Here is a 17926-nt window from a genome sequence, read left to right as displayed (position 1 = left end):
CTACCCCAGGTCTCTATTGAGCAGCAAAGAGTGAACCTCAGGCTGCTTGTTCACAATGCAAACACGCCAGTAATTTTAAAACCTGATTATATCTATAGAGTAGGTGTAACAACCCTGGGTTACTTGTGTACAACACACATATGGCTGGGAATTTTGAGATGAATTATGCTTTAACACAGCTTAAGGGGTTGATTAGCCTTTATATTTTATGAGACATATGAACACAGAGGTCTGTACCCAATGGGACTGGTATAGAGCAGAGCCTTATAGATAAGTATGGGAATGTTCAGATAGACACCTTTTCATTGCTGAGGACATCAACACCTCACCTGACTCCCCACATCCTGCTGTTTGAACCACATGATCTGTGTTGCCTCATCGCGCTACCATTACATCACTTTATCACACCACAACACACTAGCCAATCAGGTTGTTGGTGTTTTAGCTAAACAGTCTGATGCCCCCTTTCCTTCCATGCTCCTAAAGCACAGTGTTGATTTGCTAGAATAATGACTTGGTTTGGTTTTATTAACTGAGCCATACTGTGTGAATACCGTTTCTTTGTGAGCTCACTCACACATAACAGGAGAATTTAGTTACATTTGTCTTCATGTGTTGGACTGCACCTTTTGGAGTTCCTCAAAGTGTTGTCCTACTTTGTTTACACTCTTCTTATGCAGAAACTTACTGCACTGCAAAAATAAATACCCACATCATCCAAATACATACAACAATTGAGACATTATGAACATTAATTTATTATTAACAAACATGTACACAAATATAAACATAATATCAATACATTAAAAAAGAAAAATAAATACATGTAAGAAAAACAAATAAATATGAATGAAAGAAGTGTTCACAGTTGCAGCCTAAGAGATGACAAAGACCCAGAATCATCCATCCATACAAATGTACTGTCTACATAGTGGCCACGTCATTTCCTCTTGACATGAACGTGAAAACCAAGTGGTTGTATTTGTTCATTGGAAATGTAGAACTATTGGCTCTGTGCACTAGCTAGGCCTACTTGAAGTCATGGCTGTCAACAATATTTTCTGTGTGTGATGATGATGATGGTTATCAACACATATCTCGCCCCCTCCAAAACCAAAAGCCAATGGTTGGCCGAACAGCATATTCTGTCCTGTATCACACTGACAATTGAGATACATAGAAAAGCAGGCAGTGAAGTGAATTCTTGTTAAAATGGATGTCAGGACCAAGGACTATGGATTCAAAGGACCAACAAGGTCTTCGTTGGAGTTTGATGCAGATGTGCTGGCTTTTGTGGGCTCTTTGTTAATCCTCTTCCTTATGTAATGCATGAATAACAAAATGAACAACAAAAATTAGAACATAATAGAAAATTGTGTTAATGAATAAAATAACAGGTCAAGTAAGATAATCTGGATGAAATGTTTGAGTAGCATACCTGCATCTGAAGACAATGAAGGCAAGAGTTATGATCACTACAAAAACACTGCACCCGATAACAGCACCCACTGGAAAAGGGGACTTGTCATGGAGGGTCTCGGCCGCTGAGGGAAGAAGGACAAAATAATACCCATTTAACGTTCAGTACACTTTGATGGCAATTATCTAGCCTGTTGTGGTTTTATATCCTCGACTTACAGTTTGACACAGAGGCAAGTGGCCTGGCTGTGGAGCTTGATGTCTGGGCCATGCTACTGGAGGAGTCACCTGTAATCAAAACAGATGATGAGCAGATACAAGGTGCTGGAATGTCATATTAACTTGAATTTCACTGCACAGTACGTACAGACATTTGAGTATATTTATAATAATAATAATAGCTTAAATGTATATGTCTTTCAGGATACCCAGGTCGCTTGGCAAACAAGGGATGGGTAGGGAATAAGGGTCAGAGGCCAAAGGCCTCAGAGAACAGGTGTTTTTTTAGGCAGGGTATCTGCACATTTTCCAAGTGCAAATTTAAAGACTTTTAAGACCTTTTCAAGACATCTAAATGGAAAAATTAAGACTATACCACGGCAAAAAAGATACAACTTAAAACTGTTTTATGCAATAGTTTTTTTCTACTACTTTTAACACCCACCCCATTTTGGATGTCTACAGACGTTACCAAATATATTTTGGCAAAAACAAATAATTGTGTATTTACCGTCACAGCTATAAATGCCCAATTTTAGGGTCTGGGCTGCTTGCTTTTGAAGCTGGCTGTACATATCTGGTTGTGCTACTGTCTGAGGCTGTTCTTCACCTGTGTCTGTAGTAGCCTAGGCTACTTGCCAAACATGTGTACTGGACTGGACTCCCTTCAATTTTTTTTTCAAAGGTAGACTATTTCAATATTTCAATAAGCCTACTAACTTGGCATCTATTGTCCCATATGCAGCACAGCAAATCAAAGTTAATCCACTTCTTTACATTTTGCATACCAGTTGTATTTAAACGAACCAAAGCTTGACTGAAACATTGTAAAACCTGCTGGTTTGGTCTCAAGCACGCACATATTATCAATGCATTTACAGATGCGTTTTTTTATGTAGCCAGTCGCCGACATAAAAAAAAAATAGGCCTATGCGGTTATATTTCACAACTTTTGCGAAGTACTGGGAAAGGCTGGAAAGCAAGATGCAGACAGATATTACAGGTAGGCCTATTATAACTTAGACAGATATTTACTTAGGCTAGGCCAGCAAAACACGCTAGAGATGCAACAGATCAACTTAATGTGTGTTTCCTCTGTCGGTCTGTGGTTCCTTTATCAATTGCGCTGCAAATTATCAGACGAGTGACAGAAGCACCGCGCATAATTTGACCAGCAGTCTTCGCGTCCATAATTTGTGAAACGATGCTGCGTCCGAGCAAAGATTCTAGAAGCCCAGCGCAACTCCAAAAAGGAGGACAAATGAGCGTCCGGCTTGAGACTGCACTTAGAGCCACAATTAGCCTACACGAAACCGGATGGAGACATTTCACTCGCTCTCTCGCACTCGCTGGCAGTCCCATACACAAATTTACAGTTTTTTCTGAATGCTTAAACACATTTTTTGTAACTATGCCTTTTTTTGCAAAACTCTACACACAAATGGCAAAATCACTCACTGAGTTCGCAAAACTAAAAGCACAAACACTGCTTTGCACTCAGTTTGCACAACTGTAGGCACAATGGCTATTATTTACACTATTTTGCCAACTCTCTGGCACACTTTCTCATGTGAAAACTGTTTTAGATAATTAGTTCACTTTGCAATCAGCCTAAGCACTATAAATAAGCCACGGGTAATGTACAATGGGTACGATGGAGTGAGCAGGAAGAGTGAGAAGAGAAAAAAACAGACAAAAAAACAGTCTACATGTGGGGATATTGTCATGTCAGGCCTGGATACGGCAATTTTGAGAGACGACCCGATGTAGACTGATTTGTTTTGTCTCAGTGAAATGCTATTTTGTGTTTTGACTTGGAAAAACACACTTGTGTTTGTTTTGATGTGTGTAAATAAACACTAATACTTGAAGTTGGGATCCCTGTATGTTTACAGAACTATGACAAAAGTATGACCTCAAACTGACATAGTCTACCTTGTGCACAGAGAAAGCAAAAGCCAGATGTGTTTTTTATTCATACCATCAGTGTGTTGTTGGCACATTGTGTGCTTACTATTGTGATGGCTTGTGTTTACTGTTAGATACGAAAACACCATTTTTACGAAGGTGTGAAGAGTTAAGCAAGGTGTGTTAGCTTTTGCAAGAGAACTACAATGTTTTGCTGATTGGGTGAGAGGTTTTGCCATTTGTGTGTAGAGTTTTGCAAAAAAAGCCATAGTTACAAAAAATGTGCTTAAGCAATCAGAAAAAAACTGCAATACCTCCTTTTCGAAAATTCAAGACATTCCAGTCAATTTAAGACTTTTTTAGGCCTTACAAACCGAAAGATGTATTTAATACTTTTTAAGGATCCGCGGGAACCCTGTGTAGGTGTTTTTTGAACACGCCTAGTGAGGGGGCAGTGCATAAATGGAGGGGTAGCTTGTTCCATAGACTGGGGGGGCAGCAGCACAGAAGGCTCTGTCCCCAAAGGTCCGGAGTCTGGTGCAGGGAATGGCAAGCTGATCCAGTCAGAGGACCGCAGGGGCCGCGGTTGACATGGGGTGGAGATCAGTAAGATACTGGGCTTCAAGTGTGTGGAGGAATTTGTAGGTGAGGAGGAGGATTTCAAAAGTGATTTGTGACTTGACTGGCAGCCAGGGGAATTGTATGAGGATGGGTGTAATAATTTACTGCCAGGGTTTTGTGCGTGTTAAGACCCTGGCAGCTGAGTTCTGGACATATTGTAGCCTGTCATGGGCCTTGCTGAGCAGACCAGACATAAGTGTATACAAATGTAAAACTGTAAAGCAGTGAAGTAAGGTCACAATGACCATTTACATTATCAGAGATATATTCTATCTTTAATAAAAAAACGTTTTTAAATATGAACAAACTCTGTTGTAAACCAAGGGTGTAAAGTATACAAATAGGTCTACACTTACAGGAGCAAGGCAGGTATTTACGGGGCTGTTAAAAAAAGAACAGAAAAATAGACATTTCAGTTGTTAATTTTTCCTGCTTTAGCTTCAGATCATAACTAGAAGCAATGGGGAATTGAAGAGTTACAACTTCATTTAATGTGGAGTGGCCCAAACCATGCATACTCTACATAACCATGCATACTCTACATAATCATGCATACTCTACATAACCATGCATACTCTACATAACCATGCATACTCTAGTCTCCACCACTCACACTCTGCATAAAGCTTCTTAAAGGAGCCACACACCAACACAAAGCCACAGTAAACATGTTTAGAGAATAACTGTAAGCATTGCTTACAAATAAGTGTGGACAGTCCAAGCCAATCTTAACATCTCGGCAGCTGCTCGAAGTGAAGTTGAACATTGTGGCCCCAAGGACTGGTGGCAGCCAGGAAGCTGGCACTTTCCCTCCTTCATACACAGCACACACATTTTTCTTTTCCTTTGGAAAGTATAGAAGAATGGCAGTAAATAAATCAGTTAATTGTTTGATTGAAAAACTAATTTTATACTGTGTACCTATTAGTGTGTGTGTGTGTGTGTGTCTGTGTGTGTGTGAAATTACCCCAACAATGATTTGAGGTTCACAGTCAGAGAGTGTAGTTGAGTCTAACCCCAACTGAAAGACAAACGAGCCATCAGGCTGCACTGCCGCCTTACAGGATGATGCTAGAGGAGTGGCGTGAAGACTGCTGATGACAGACAGCAGGACTGAGAACACACACACACACAACACACACACACACACACACACACACACACACACACACACACACACACACACACAACACACACACACACACACACACACACAACACACACACACAACACACACACACACACACAACACACACACACACACACGACTAAGTTTAAGCACTTAAAACAGACATTTTTAAGAGCATTTCAAAGGAGAGTAACAAGTTACAACCTATGCTCAAACACAGATTAGGCTACAGAGACGGTTTCTACTTGACAGTATCTATTTTAAACCACCCATTCAACAATCAACTCAAAAACTTTTCAAGTCTTTCAGTTACATGAGATGTTATTACCCCTAACCTAACACAGCCAACACAGGGCTCTTTAGAACTTGTCAGTCAAACCACATTGACTCATTAAAAAGACACACAATAGAATATTTCTAGATGACCATAAGCATTGCTCAAAAACATATACTTTACCAGTGATCACACTGATGGTTTCTGGCATAGTCATTGTCACAGAGTAAGCTCAACGAATGAATGAAGCCTTGAGTCCAGCGTAATTTATACGCTAATATGTGGCTCCACCCCGTTTACATGTACCCACCACAACCATTTCTCTCTGACGTCAAGAGCGATTTCTTTTGAGAAAGTGGATAGTCTGGAAAGAGAGGGAAAGGGAAAAGGGCGCGGTTAGGCTCTTACGAGGCATTATATAGATTATATAGGGGTATTACTGCGTATATAGAGATTATATAGGGGTATTACTGCGTATATAGAGATTATATAGGGGTATTACTGCGTATATATAGATTCTATAGGGGTATTACTGCGTGTTGGCACGTGGAGAGGGTAGAGGAAAGAGAAATGTGCCCGTGTTTCGCAATCCATTTCACCAAAGACAAAAATGTGTAGGCTATTCAACAACCTATACTGAGCATGGGGTGTACAAATCACTTCTTTATTTCGGAATAACAAGATAAAGCTTAGAACTGTGACATTTCTCAAGGCGTGCCTCATTGGTAAGTAGATATTCACAATACTTTATACTTTATGTATTTTAACTTTAACTGTGTTAACTTTATACTTCAATAATAGGCTGTTTGTCATCGTCTCCCTCCCTATTTTCTGTGTCCTTGTCACAGACTGAGCTGTGACGCACACGCGCATGTAGCGCGCAGCGCGCAGGCGGCCATTTGCCGGCATCTTTAAATCACTGCTGTCCTGTCCTGACGCTACTCATTCTCATTACCGTATGTACTGTTTATCTTCTTAACATTGTCATTAATCACCATTTACCATAGATTACTTACACAGGGCCGAACTTAGTTTTTAGAGTGCAGGGAAAGGCCTACCAGCACTTCTAGATGGCTATAGTTTGTGCAGCTCACTGATTCAAACATTCACGTAAGATATATTGTCATTCTCATTTCTCTTCTGTATATTCTTTGTCTAGTATCAACAAGTAAAATAATGCACACTGGCTGTTAAAAACGTAATTTATTGATTAAACATTTTCTATCACAACTCCGTAAGCCATTCACTCACCCGCCGTTAAAAACGTACTTCCGCGTTGCGTGTGGGGAAACAGATGGACTGTTCCATTGGGAAGAAATAGAGGGGTTTCCCGGGTTCATTGTGGGGCAGCCCATTGTTACGGGGGTGTTTTAGGGGTAATAAATTAAAGCTATTTTTAGGGGTTTAGTAAGGTGTTTTTGTACATGTCAATTATTGTATGTGTTTGTGTATTATGTGTTTTCTTGTTTGATTTGTTATTTGGTAATTACAATGTTGTTATTTAGTTAATTGATTATTTTTGACAGTGGGGTTATCCAGGGGGCGGGGCTACGGATAGCAATGCTCTGTATTAGGCCCCAGAGCCTCACTATGTCGGTGATGGTAGTGATGGGAACATGTCTGTCAATTGATTGTGGTTGATAGTGGTTCAGGGTCTGAGGACTTAGCCTGGCTACTTATGCCTATTTCTTTTTGTTTTGCTACAGTTTTGTTTTGCGTATTTTTCATGCATGGTTGACACTGTAAATATTTGCACGATTTTAAGAAAAGGGGAAAAGGAAAAAAAATAAACGAAGCCTTTCGTTGAAATCTGTTTGGTCTCCTCCGTCTTCTCCACTGCTGTGGCTATCCTGCCACAGTCCTATTGTGAAATGGCCTGAAGAGCTCAATATAGCCCTGTGGATGTAATGTGTGAGTGAAAGGAAGAGGAGACAGTTACAGTATTATTTGTATAAAAGATTGATTGATTTGGGTTGGAAAAACTGAATATACTGTACAACAGACATATTGAATCAGACCTAACAGACCGTGTGATCATAAGAGTCTTTATTTCTAGTGTTTGGGGGAATAAAATGAGCAACCCCTTGAGACAAGAAAAGCCTGTGCTGTAGTCACTTTAACCAGTTTGATCATTTTCAACTGATTAGTGATTAGCTCAGCCAGGACTCTGTCTCTGAGTGTTTTATTTATCTATTTATATATTTTCCTGTGGACATTAATTTAGACCACAGGGCATACTTGAATAGATCATACTTAAATTACTTGCCATCTATTTGAAACTTACCGTTTCTCTCTCTCTCTCTCTCTCTCTCTCTCAGAATGTGTTGAGGAAATTCCCTTTCACCATGCTGCCCTATACAGGCAGATCAGGAAAGATGGCCAGGACTTAGTCAGCATTGCTTACATAACCTCAAGGGAAAGTATCGGGATTTTATACGGGCTAGCCTGAAAAGCTAAGCTATTTCTCACATGCTCTTATGGTTAAATTCCTATAGTACTGTTTTTGCATAAATAGGGGAAATAGTTTATGTATGATATCAGCCAAATGCAAAATAAAGAAAGGAAAGTCATGGCTCTCTTTTTGTCTTCGGTGGGTTATTGACATGAAATACTTAAGCATGGACATGCGGTTTCCTTCATGCTCGAGTGTCTTTGCAGATACCGTCCACATCACTTACACATCACTCAGGGAAAGTAGCAAATCCAAGTGGTACTGGGTGGACAGAGGAGGACAGAGACACTGAGCAACCCCAGGCAGCACAGCAAAACCAAACAGATTTGGACATTAAGTACAATCACAGCAGTGGCAGGAACCAGCGTGTCTGTAAATGGATACTGTTTATAGAATTATGGCTAGTTACACACCCACATTCCACTGCACTGCCCCCCCCCCCCCTCTTTTTTCTCTTTTAAGTGACGTCTTCAGTGACGACGTGGGGTGATCTTCCTAGAGTTGTAATATGATGCGTGTCGAATCAGGTCACACTGTTGAAAGTGAGCGTTGTTATCTGCACAGTCACAACACTTCACAGTTTCTTTCTTCAAAGGCCATTACATTTACTGATGTTCAGCAGACATGCGGATAGTGTTTACATTCGTACTATTGTAATAACCACATTACACAATAATAACGTCACAATATCATTTTAATTTACTAACTGAACACGTATTATATGGACATACATATAAATATGTGTAAATATTTAGAAATGTATCTAAATGTATATAAATATGGTCATAAAAATATACAAAATAAATAGCTAAACTTATGTCTTACCCACCCTTAAATTTGAGTGACACATTAGAAGTACTTCACATTGAAAATGTATGTGCCTGCACAACATAATCATGCATCTTTCATATTCAAAGCAACTTACAAGGTAAATTATGGTACAGGCCCATCATCCCCAGAGCAACTTGAGATTAAGTGGAAGCCAGGAGTCTAACCCACAACTTTTCATCCTTAGCCACTGCGCTACCACCGTCCCAACTAATCTTGTGTTAAATGTGTTCCCAATAGGCTCATCCAACCTAGTTCCTATCCAATGCCTCCTTAACACTTTGGATTAAAGTAGACAATACACAGCACCAGAACATCATGGGGAAAATGGAAAGCAAGATGCAGTGGAGATTCTATAGAAATGTTGATGGGGTGGCCAGGCCCAGACTCAGAGGAGTCAGTGGCACATAAACATAAAGTGAAAAGTAAAACAATACATATCAAAGACTTAAATTCAATATCAAATTATGCATTATTAACCAAACTGATTTAAGTAAAGCATAACTGAAAATACACAATTTGACATATGAAGAAACCAATAACTTAAGTTTTGCAAGTTTGTAGATGAAATGCCACAAGTAAGAGTATTTTCAAGTACTAGAATGACGTTTTCCACCACACTACCATAGGCTACATGTGCATGGAGAACAACTTCTTTACAATGATAGAAACTGGTTCTTGAGTCAATTGACAAGAGCACATTGACCAGCATCAAATCAATGTAAAACGCTTGTTTTGGCTAAGAAAACATATATACTTGGAGATGTTTCCTGCTGACAAGCCCACAGTGTGTGCCTGTGCCCCACATCTGGCTCTGCCCCTGGCAAGATGGCTACTTGTGAGCTAGCTACCCTTAAAGACCACCTTGGCATATGAAATAAGTCAGATCACATCACCTTTGTACAAATACAGTGTTTCCCATACATTGACTAATTTGTGGCGGCCCACCACAATATCAAAATTGATCACCACACAATGATTTTCTATGTTGTACTATTGAAATGGGATGAAATCCTTTATAATATAATACTGCTAGAATACTCACCTACCACCACAAATACAATTCAATTCTGTGGGAAACACTGAAATACATTTTGTACCTTGACAATAACATTCATTCAAACATGAGGGAAGCTTTCAAGCTTTTCTTTTTCATCACCAGAAAGATCTTCAGTGGAGCTTCTCGCTGATGTGCTTCTGTTCTTCCATTCCATAAAGACGCGGTAAAGGGCGATAATCTTCTTCCTGTTATCATAAAGTAAGCAACAACAAAGTAAAGGATGCATATATGAAAGACAAAGTCAAATTACATCAAGGATATATAGAAAATGGATCACATGGCATCAGATTACATCCCATAAGCATACCTATATAGGACCGCTAAAGCACTGATGATGAGGAAACCAGCAATGGCAATACCAATGGCAATACCAATGGCAATACCAATGGCAATCATAGGACCAGTAGCAACAGGGTCATCGCTGGAGGTCTTGTTTGCTGAAAGAAGAGGTAGGCCAATTAGGTTTTTTTTAAGAGGTTTTATACAACAAAAATAAACCCCCTTGCAATCCATAAAACCAAACTAGGCTTCTAATTGAAGCTTGCCTTATTTGTCCAAACCTGTAGCCATATCAGGCCAGTGTTTATTTGGGACTAGGCTTTCAATTAAGTTTTCACAGTCATTATTTGTGGTCAAGGGTATGTATCTGCAGTTGAGACACGCTTAAGTTCACAAGTTGTCAGATCAAGAGCGCGCACTCAATAAATAAATAAAAAAATAGATCTGGTCTTAAGTGAAAGGCACATGTAATCTAAAGGGCGCAACTGTCACAACATGTAACAGCTGGTGGGACAACGAGTCCCAGGCAAAACGACTGGTCTGCTTGGATGAATGTGCTTTGGATTTGTATTCAGTCATTTGAATATTATTGGGATAAGTGTTGCTTTTTTTTAGGCTTTGTTTTTGATTGTTACCAATTGACAGTCAATAGTGAAAAGTAAATAACTTAGTGTAAGACTTTGTTTTGTCGTTGCGCAATACTAGTCGTGCCTAATCATTGTTCAAATATTAGGCGAGTGCAGATCCATGAAGGCTATACTGTGCTTGTCACACACATGTTTTAGTAAAGCATTCTTTAGAGGAATCCTGGTATTACATACACAATCTCGCGTACACGCAGATTCCTTATGGAGAGATGTCACTCATTGCTTTAATGGGTGTTAGGCCCAAAACACAACCATGATTAATTAAGAAACATAAGAACAGCCCTTTTGAACAAGGCACTCTACATCTGATCACTTATTCCACCGTGAAAATAGCAAACGTGGACTGGACACGCCCTAAATGTGCTTCTAAAACTGATAGTTCCACTCGAGTCCGTAGGTTACGCTGATTCTACGGCCTCTCAGGGCTTATTGCTTAATTAACCCATACACTTCAGACCATCAAAGTAGAGCCTTCTATCTTTAACTTACTCTGCAGTGCTGTAGTTAGTGATGTGGCAAAAGAGGTGATGTTTGGGATGGTCCTGGTAGAATAGGTACCTGTGAGCAAACAGACACAACTCTGAAGACATTAGAAAGGAATTATAATGCAATCCACTGTAATATTTCATTAGCATTAGGCTTCAGGAAAAAATATAGACAGTAGACAATATATGTATACACACAGTACATCCCTTCACATTGTCTCTCCATTACAAACATGTCTAGGAACTTCTCATGCAACTGTAAGAAATATGGGTGTATAAAAGTACTCACAAAAGCATTGTAGTTTTCTTGAGAGTTTAGCCTAACAGAGACGGGATAGAAATGCATTATTATACATTAAAACAAAATACATTAATAGATAGGCTACCAGACAGATGCTAATTGCAGGTAAAATAAAAATGTTGTTTCTTCTGAAGATCTTTGGGTGAAATTGTGACAAATTTACCTCGCAGTCTACATCCAGTAGGACTGAGCTTGGGCAGCTGCTCAGAGTGAAACTGTGCATTGTGGCTCTCAGGACTGGAGATGATACACGGCCAGGCACACCCCCCTTCTCATATATAGCCCTTACAATGTTCTGTGGAAAACAACAGGAAAGTAAACAGTGAAATAAGTAGCCCCAAAACATCTTTTCACTCGGGGTTTGAGGAATTCTTTATCTCTTTATCTTGCTTTATCTCTCTGCTAAACGTTTACCTCTATAATCAGCTGTACTTCACAGGATGGATCCTTCAAAAGGTCAGTCACAAGGAGTGGCAGTTCAAATCCAAACAAACCGTCTTGTTGCACCTTTCCCTCACATGAAAGTGGGAGTGTCACAGGAGCCGCAGAGAGCAGACTGATGTCATACAGCAAGAACGCTACACACAGACACATACACTCACAGTAAATAACATTTTCAAACACTCGGCTACCTAATTGTCTGTTAAGTCTGTTAAATTAGTCTTTTGTTGAGCCATGGGCCAACAATATTTTTTCACCGCTATCTTGATTTAATACAGTGTTTGTTAACTTGCGTTCAGCCCTTGGAATGTAAGCTAATCTCTATAAATTAAAAAACATTAACAGATTGCTTACACCATGAATGACAGAAACCTATGCTTATATTTTGAGAAATGTTTTTCAGAATTTCAAAATTATTACCATCAAAAATGTACTTCTACAATACACCACATACCATGAAGGATCAATATATAGGCCTACTAAAGAATAACCCAAATCTATGTAATGGATTTCCCATTTATACATTCAAATGCTTTTATCCAAAGTGACTTACAAAATGAGGAATATCTTCAAGCTATTAACGCAGAAGACGCCTTACATAACAATAAATAGGCTTCTATTTACTAAATACAATGCAGAGAAGACTTTAGGTAAGAAATACTACAACACCTAATGCTATTACCAGAGGATGACTGCAGAAGTTTTAGTACTGAAGTCAAGTGTATCTAGGAGATGGAGGTAGAAGGAGGAGGAAATAAGTTCATCATTCTCATGAACACCTAGACTGATGCGTCTGTGAGAGAGTTGTTTATTGCTGGCATGCTGCCAATTATCGGGATGTCTGCGTTTAATCACTCAGAGCCTACTGATGGTTGGCAGTCGAGTGACAGATGACGATGTGTGGTGTGTGGTGCTGGGGGTGTGTGGCTTCGGTGTCGCTGTGTCTGCGTCGCTCACCACCGAAACGGTCAGAATGGCAAACCCCAGAATGTCGTGCTAAAATATTAATTTGGTTTGTTTGGCCTTTTGTTGCTTATATTTTGTAAAACGTATTGAGAAATAGACACAGTACATTCAACTGACCTAGTTAGGCTACTGTAACCAGAAAGTAAGTAGGTTATTTGCGAGGTGTCTGCCAGCCAGTTAGACGGGCTCTGGTTTAAGTGTAGCCTAAGCAAGCAAACTTTAGCACAACTGCCCAAGTAGGCTACTGCTTCCTGACGAAGTAGGGTGACCACTTCCATAATACCAAAAAGGAGGACATTATGCGGCATATCAATAAATTACTATGGTGTACATAGTACTCTGGTATACTCTCATTTACAATACAATTTTGTATGGTTTAAAGATGATGTTTGTGTAGCTGAGTAGGACAAAATATTAATGAAAAGTCAAAAAGTGTTTGTTCACAGTATTTGTTATTCAATACCTTGTGGTGTTCAAAAACTGACCACTGAGATGAATCTTTTAAAGTGCAGAGTGCCACAAAGCATAACATGTGTGGACTTAAATGTAAAAACGAACATACATAATAAAAAATGTTTTTTTTTTTTTTTTTTTTTTTTTTAAAAGCATAAATAACCTGTTATGTGTGTGGACTTAAATGTAAAAACGAACATACATAATAAAAAATGTTTTTTTTTTTTTTTTTTAAAGCATAAATAACCTGTTATAAAAAAGGAGATTTAAAAAAAAATACATTCAACTGCTCAAAAAGTATAGCATTTCTAAAATGCTTCAGTCTTTTGGGGACTTGTCTTCAGTGTCTTCATGTGTGTGTGTGTGTGTGAGTGTGAGTGAGTCTAAAGTGCTTCAGGCTTTTGGGGACTTGTCTTCAGTGTCTTCATCTGTGTGTGTGTGTGTATGTGTGTGTGTGTGTATGTGTGTGTGTGTGTGAGTGGGTGAGTTGCTTACGTCAACGTCACATCGACAAAGTTTGAATAAGCCATGGAAGGAGTCTCGACTGCTTTTCGATATAAACTCATGCACTTTCGTCCAGTCTGAATTGAACGAGGTCTTACGTTTTGGCATGATGCTAACTTTCTGTCAAATACATATGACGTAGCAGCACATAGCCTTGTTTACGTTTTTAACCAATGATATCCGCTCAGATATCTATCTGACACCGCTCTTAGCCAATCATTTGTTAGACTATGTTACGGCATTAGACGTTGTGCTGCGTCCCAGCAAAGATTCTAGAACTCCGCTCTTCAAGCCTGCTTGATGTTGCCAGAGCCCTTATTAGACATTCTCTGATGTTGCGCAGGCGAAGACGAAGTGCTAATTTCAAAACGTTACGGATATAGACACTTTACAAACATATAACACCGTCATTGTAACCAAAATATGTCTGAGTTTATTTGCCAAGTTTAGGCTATGTCAGTGAACTACCATGTTGCTATTAGTAGGCTGTTTGAAACAACGACTATCAACACACAGACCGAGTTGACAATCACATGTCCTTGCGGTCTGCGTCGCCTCGATACGAAGTAGGCTAGGCTACATTTTCGGAGGTGCAAGTCGAGCCAGGGCGGAGGGCACGGAGGGGGATTCGCGGTGACGCAGGAGGGTCTGCGGGGCTATGCCGTCGATTCAACGCAGAAGCATAAATCAGCCTTTAGGCTGTAACGTTACAAATCAATTTGACCCTGACTTGTCTTTGACACCATCAACCAGATGCGCTACAGTAGGCCTAGTCACAGAACTGTCGTGTTCTAATGATGAAGACCGACACTGTAAATTTACGCGCCCTACACTTGAGCTTCGTAGGGCACCAACTCAAAACATCCCTGATGAAAAGGTAGGCTAATGATAACAAAGTTAAAGGAAGGTGATAAGCTAACCTATCCGTATAGAAATTGTTATCATCCTGTTAAAATCTATTTAGCCTAGTAGTCTATAAATATTTTTTATTTAGGCCTATGACTTTAGCCTACTTTTACTGTTCAGTTTAATGCCAAGCAGTGATTTCGCTTTGGACAAAAGCATCTGCTAAGTAAACATAAACTGTTTGTAAAAGTTAATTTAGGCCTACCTGTGAATATACTGACGACAATTTGTCCCGTGGTTATCATTCTGTTGCAAGATGGATAGGCACTAATGTAGGCTAGGATACGAGCGTGGAAGCGGTTCCTTTGCATTGCCGTCTAAACTCTAGGCTACCAGTGTGTAGCTCAATCCTACCCTACAGTGTGTGCTTGGGCGGGTCTAGCGGCACTTGTTATAATTGGCTGAATCGAACTGGCCATTTTAGCCTAGCCCATTTTTTTCCCCATTAGATCACATGTTGCGTTAACTGGAAAGTCCCGTTTTTTTGGACCACGAAGGTATTGCCAGGGAATGTAGACGGGCTCTGGTATTGCTATTGCAGGTGGGCCGCGGCCTCTAGTGGGCCACCATGGTATTGCAGGAACCTCTTCTGATGATGATGTTAGTTTTTTTTTTTTTACAACTGCTTTCAAAGCTCTGTCTTTTTTCTCTACACACAAATCCAACTGTTGCTCACATGAAATGCTAAATGCTTCATATCACATGCAAAATTAAACAGCATTTAAAATATTGTAAGTACATCGCAAAAGCAAACTTTTGCCTCACATTGTAAACACATTTGTCATAATATGACATTTTTGATACATCACACACTGTTGCTCAAAACCTGAAGCTCTTCTGTCTTTCATGGACTTCTATGTATATTTCCATACAAGAGTAACATGTAGTTGGACAGAAACTAAACACACTTTTGAAAAAGCTGATTTTTCCAAGATGCCAGCGGGTATCATCATCAAGGAGGTATGAGGCTGGTCCCAGTCGGCGGGCCACTTGCTGTGGACTGGACCAAATTGAGGCCATCTTGTTCTCCCTGTGCGGTCGGCGAGCTCTCACCCAGTCTGCCACAATGATATCTGGTATCCTGACCAGACTCTTTTTCTGACTCTTTTTCTTGTCAAACCACTGTTTCATGTCAAACCACTGTTTCATCTGCTTCTGACGTTGGGTGACTGAAGCTTTGACTTTGGTGTAAGTGTGTTCTGGACTGCGGTGGGGCGGAGCCTGTCCAGTGGTAGGTGTAACTCCCTACCCAGCATGAGTGAACCTCTGTGGTTGAATGCTGGGTAGCCCGGTAGTGTAGCAGGGACGAGGGGGTGCAGATGGTGAGGTAGGCCTGCGTCGTACAAACAAGTCCGCAATTTTAGGTTGTGTTTTTGGTCCATTTGGCTGTGTACAATGCGAGAGAAAATCATGTGCAATCAACGATGTGTAAACACAACTAACCTTGATAAGAAAAAATTACGACTATCATAATAATTTCAGATACTTCGAACGAACAGTTGACAGGCTATTCTATTTATAGAATTGAGATAATTGAGAATAATGATCTTACCTCAATGCGACAGGTTGATTGTCGGTTATCCAAATGCCAGATGAACGTCTTCCCCCAAAAATGTTTTCTTTTTCCCTAGATAAAGAATGCTGGGCAATTCCATGAAAAATTACGTTTTTTGTAACATCCATAACGCCAATAAAATGTGATGGTATGGTATGATGTGAATGATTACATGAAATTTGAGCATTTGCTACTTTTGGTTGAAGAATGTACATGAGAAAAAATGCACAAAAAATTAATGTTATCATTCACATCATACAAATGCCAAGGCATTTCACTGGCGTTATGGATGTGACAAAAAGTCAATTTTCTGTGGAATTGCCCTGCTATAGAATGTTTGGCGAACGATGATAGATAGCGCGATGACATTCAACCACCAGATGCTGCTGTTCGGACACATCACTCAGTGGCTGTGCAGTGAGCACCCGCTTCCTTATTTGGGTTGCCAGCTTTTATGCCAAAATGGTTGAAATTGAAAGTCATTCATTGTGTAATCTATGTGTAGGGTGCATATCAATAAAGTATCTATCTATCTATCCAGGGCTCTACAGTGCGCCCATTTCACTCGCACATGCGAGTAAAAATGATGGCGTGCGAGTGCAAAAAAATATTTAGGCGCACTGGTGCGAATGACTTCTAACCATGTCAATGTTTGTCTACAAAATACACCGCAACATCGAGAAACATTACTGGTGCAAACCATAGAATCACGTCGCGAATGCAGCATAAAAACTACACCTCCCATCAACGTTAGCAGTTTCGCGTTGTGACTTGCTAGTAGTCGCTTCTATCAAATCCAAGAGCGCACAGAAAAAGCGGAAAGTTAGACTAGCCAGCCAAGATACAAAGATTGAAGAAATTAGTTCTTCTATCCACCGAATTCATTAGATATAGGAGGAACAGGATGAGATTCTGAGAATGCAGTGAGAGAAGGAAAGGTAACCTAACATGCCTTTTAGCCCAGTTGACGTATTGGCTGCAATATGCAAAATATAGCTGTAGCGAACAGGCACAAAAGTAGCCTCCGGTAATACTCCCATTTTATTCAAAGGTAGAACGCTACTGACAACTCCAGGCTTCCACGTATGCTTGTTTGTTTACACCGAATACAAGCTGAAGTGCACTGGCATGTTTAACTGTTAGCTGCAGTGTTAGATTATGTGTAAGTTAAGTACAGAACTGACTGTGCGCCCAAATTTTTGTCTGTGCACCTACATTTTTTAACTTGGGCGCACAAGTGCTCTTGGAAAAAAATGTTAGTGTAGAGCCCTGCTATCTATCTATCTATCTATCTATCTATATCATACCCAATTTGGAAACCCGGGAAATGTCAGACTAACAGAAAAAATGAATGGATCTGTGATTTTAAAATTAGGTTTGATGGTCATGCAAATTCCGGGAATTTCCCGGGAGAAATAACAAAATGGGAGGGTGCTGGGATAACCTTGAAATACGGGAAAACCCGGAAAAACGGGAGTG

The 17926-nt window shown here is 39.9% G+C and overlaps 1 protein-coding gene across 1 annotated transcript; it reads right to left on the bottom strand.

Moving 5' to 3' along the window:
* Nucleotides 1-786: 786 nt before the first annotated feature.
* LOC121720563 lies at nt 787-16512 on the bottom strand. The gene is made up of 14 exons (XM_042106817.1): nt 15801-16512; nt 12037-12200; nt 11786-11917; nt 11611-11641; nt 11326-11394; nt 10218-10347; nt 10010-10095; nt 5881-5934; nt 5135-5280; nt 4868-5011; nt 4524-4548; nt 1639-1707; nt 1439-1544; nt 787-1317 (listed from the first exon to the last, which is right to left on the bottom strand). Exons 1-14 carry the CDS (start codon nt 16039-16041, stop codon nt 1233-1235), a joined length of 1482 nt encoding a protein of 493 aa, XP_041962751.1. The 5' UTR covers nt 16042-16512; the 3' UTR covers nt 787-1232.
* Between the last annotated feature and the right edge of the window lie 1414 nt (nt 16513-17926).

This window comes from Alosa sapidissima, chromosome 10, assembly GCF_018492685.1.
Source record: "Alosa sapidissima isolate fAloSap1 chromosome 10, fAloSap1.pri, whole genome shotgun sequence".
Lineage (NCBI taxonomy): Eukaryota > Metazoa > Chordata > Actinopteri > Clupeiformes > Clupeidae > Alosa > Alosa sapidissima.
Note: the sequence above shows the minus strand (reverse complement) of the source record. Positions and strands in the feature narration are given on the sequence as shown.

Excerpts from the sequence above, each read along its gene's own strand:
- LOC121720563 (XM_042106817.1), bottom strand. The coding sequence starts at position 16,041 with ATGAAACAGTGGTTTGACATGAAACAGTGGTTTGACAAGAAAAAGAGT. Across the intron at positions 12,201-15,800 it reads AAAAATCAGCTTTTTCAAAA|CGTTCTTGCTGTATGACATC; the intron begins GTGTGTTTAGTT and ends GTCTGTGTGTAG. Across the intron at positions 1,708-4,523 it reads TAAATACCTGCCTTGCTCCT|GTGACTCCTCCAGTAGCATG; the intron begins GTAAGTGTAGAC and ends TTTTGATTACAG.